The sequence below is a fragment of the Mizuhopecten yessoensis genome, unplaced genomic scaffold, assembly GCF_002113885.1.
Source record: "Mizuhopecten yessoensis strain PY_sf001 unplaced genomic scaffold, ASM211388v2 scaffold715863, whole genome shotgun sequence".
Classification (NCBI taxonomy): Eukaryota; Metazoa; Mollusca; class Bivalvia; order Pectinida; family Pectinidae; genus Mizuhopecten; species Mizuhopecten yessoensis.
Window position 1 is genome coordinate 1 of NW_018479829.1, and position 3076 is coordinate 3076.

General features: G+C 37.7%; 1 protein-coding gene across 2 annotated transcripts in view; it reads left to right on the plus strand.

Annotated features, from left to right (window-relative positions):
• Positions 1-979: 979 nt before the first annotated feature.
• Positions 980-3076, plus strand: part of LOC110441321 — a 24020-nt gene continuing 21923 nt past the window's right edge. For both annotated transcript variants that reach the window (XM_021484433.1, XM_021484434.1), the window contains exons 1-2: positions 980-1114; positions 2076-2660. In XM_021484433.1, coding sequence (XP_021340108.1) covers positions 1023-1114; positions 2076-2660 — 677 coding nt within the window. In that variant the 5' untranslated portion in view covers positions 980-1022. The remainder of the gene's footprint in view (positions 1115-2075; positions 2661-3076) is intronic.

A 3076-nucleotide genomic window follows, 5' to 3' on the forward strand; every position in this document is an offset into this window, starting at 1 on the left:
ATAGTGTTTGAGTGTTGTTGAGTGTTGTTGAGGTAAACGATAGTGTTTGTGTGTTGTTAAGGTAAACAATAGTGTTCGAGTGTTGTTGAGTTTTGTTGAAGTAAACGATAGTGTTTGAGTGTTGTTGAGGTAAACGATAGTGTTTGAGTGTTGTTAAGGTAAACGATAGTGTTTGAGATCGAAACTTAATGGTATACTAACTGTCCTGACGTCAATAGGTCACCACCTGTAAGTAGCACACGGTATCAGATCGAAACTAATGGTATACTAACTGTACTGACGTCAATAGATCACCACCTGTAATTAGCACACGGGATCAGATCGAAACTAATGGTATACTAACGGTACTGACGTCAATAGATCACCACCTGTAATTAGCACACGGTATCAGATCGAAACTAAATGGTATACTAACTGTACTGACGTCAATAGATCACCATCTGTAATTACCACACGGTATTAGATCGAAACTCAATGGTATACTAACTGTACTGATGTCAATAGATCACCACCTGTAATTAGCACACGGAATTAGGTCGAAACTCAATGGTATACTAACTGTACTGGCGTCAATAGATCACCCCCTGTAATTAGCACACGGTATTAGATCGAAACTCAATGGTATACTAACTGTACTGACGTCACTAGATCACCACCTGTAATTAGCACACGGTATCAGATCGAAACTCAATGGTATACTAACTGTACTGACGTCAATAGATCACCACCTGTAATTAGCACACGGTATTAGATCGAAACTCAATGGTATACTAACTGTACTGGCGTCAATAGATCACCACCTGTAATTAGCACACGGTATCAGATCGAAACTAAATGGTATACTAACTGTACTGATGTCAATAGATCACCACCTCAGCACATATCATTGTGTGTAAGGGATTTCGGACTAAATGGTTAAACATATAAAAAGATATTAGAAATATTGATACGTTTGTATCAACTGCTTCCACAGGGTACCAACGTTACAGGAGCAGAGGATTATCTCTAACGACGAGATCGCTATGACGTCACAGCCACGGCGACGGACGTCTCATGGGAGTAGCTTCGCCGGTTCTATGTTAAGTCTGATTACAGGCAGACCCTCTACCCAGGCGTATGTACACATAGAAACACATTTAAGGATATACTCTATTGAGGTTTCAATCACGTTCAAGTCTCGTTTTGATCTCAAATAACGGAGTTTTGTAATATTTAACAAATAAAAATCAATTTTAAAAGCAAACATGCATCTGACAAATGTCAAAAAACTAGTTGCCTGTTGTTTGTAGAACATTTTTCACAAAGAATTTAAAAAAAAATTACCTATTCGGCGGTCTTTTTGAAAATGCGTATGTCTTGCGCTTCACGAAAGGCCTACATGACACCTTTTCACACTAGACTGATCACTTGTCATTGTGTCGCCATTATTAATTGTAGCAAGTTAGTTTTTGCTGTACAACTTTAAAGTGTTCAATATGATGAGAATAATATGCAACAAAATGGATAATTATACATTATTATCAATGTTTTACGTTTTATGAAGCACTGTTGAATTATTTTTGACCCCGAAATAGGTGAAAAATAATGATAATTAATAGCAGAACGTCTTATATCAAGCGTTAAATCTGTAAAATATTGTGCAAAAACTAGTATTTTCTCACAAAAGATATGAGGTAGGGGTAAGTTTAATCACTTTCCTGAGTAAAAAGGATTTTTTTAGAAATAGTACTTCCATAATTTAAAAGAGAAACCTTACTTTTTTTTTTATTAATTCTGCAAACCTTCATTCCTATCTCATGACGCACTTGGAAGATACTACCGGAATCACAAATCAATTAAGATTAAATGCATTTTTCCATCAGAGTCCAATATTTTCCAAAAACACCCAACAGTAAACATTCCTGCAACCGACCTAGAATTCAAATGGTTACATAGATAAAAATGTAGTTTTCAAACTTTCCTCCGTTAAGTAAGAACTAGATTATATTTTTGTCAGTGATACCATGTTTTGTGTAAAGCCTTCTCGAATATATAATTATTTGATCCGACGTATGACGCTATTTTATTGATTGTAGGAGGTCCCCGCTGCACATGTCCCAGGATTACACAGACTATCGACACGTACCCAATGGTCACATGGATCATTTCAGTCCTCATCTACGCCATGATAGGTTTGTGTCCGTCGACATGGGCCTCCGTAGTAACGGTGGGGAACAGGGGGAGTTCTCCTCGTGGTCGTCGGATTCGGAATTGCGCAAAGGAAATAGGGTAGTAAATCACTTCGGGAGAGAGAGATCTCACACAGACGCGAATGAACGAGATTTGGAAAAAGACATGAAAAAGGAACGTCATCGTAAAGTAAGTTTCCCACTAAGTTTACTGAGGAGACTTCGTTCACATTCCGAAAAATCTTATCCAGGAAGTTCTAAAAGTGTTCATTATGACAGCGATCCGGATGCTACACCTGAATACGTACCGTTACGGCGGGCAACTTTAATTCAGGAAGCCAACAAACTTTCAAAGCCAACCGTCGACCGGAAGCGGAAACTCAGTTATCCACTTGGCATGTTGAAGCGGAATCACAGCGATTCATCCGAAGGGTGCGGGTCAGTGGAATCGGTTCCAGCAGAGGTCTTGACGTCACAGACCAAGCCGTCACGGTATAACTATACAATTCATTATTCATTATTAGCCTATGATCGTATTCTTTCGTTTTGTGTTTTAAGTACGAGCATGATAACAAAATGCATGTGTACGTGTCCATCGCATACTGGTGTTTTGCTGAATAGACGTTGTGCACTAACGCTTACTGTGCATATACTTACAATTATCTAACGCTTACTGTGTATATACTTACAATTATCTAACGCTTACTGTGAATATACTTACAATTATCTAACGCTTACTCTATATACTTACTGTGTATATACTTACAATTATCTAACGCTTACTGTGTATATACTTACTGTGTGTATACTTACTGTGTATATACTTACTGTGTATATACTTACTGTGTATATACTTACTGACTGTGTATACTTACTGTGTATATACTTACTGTGTATATACTTACTGT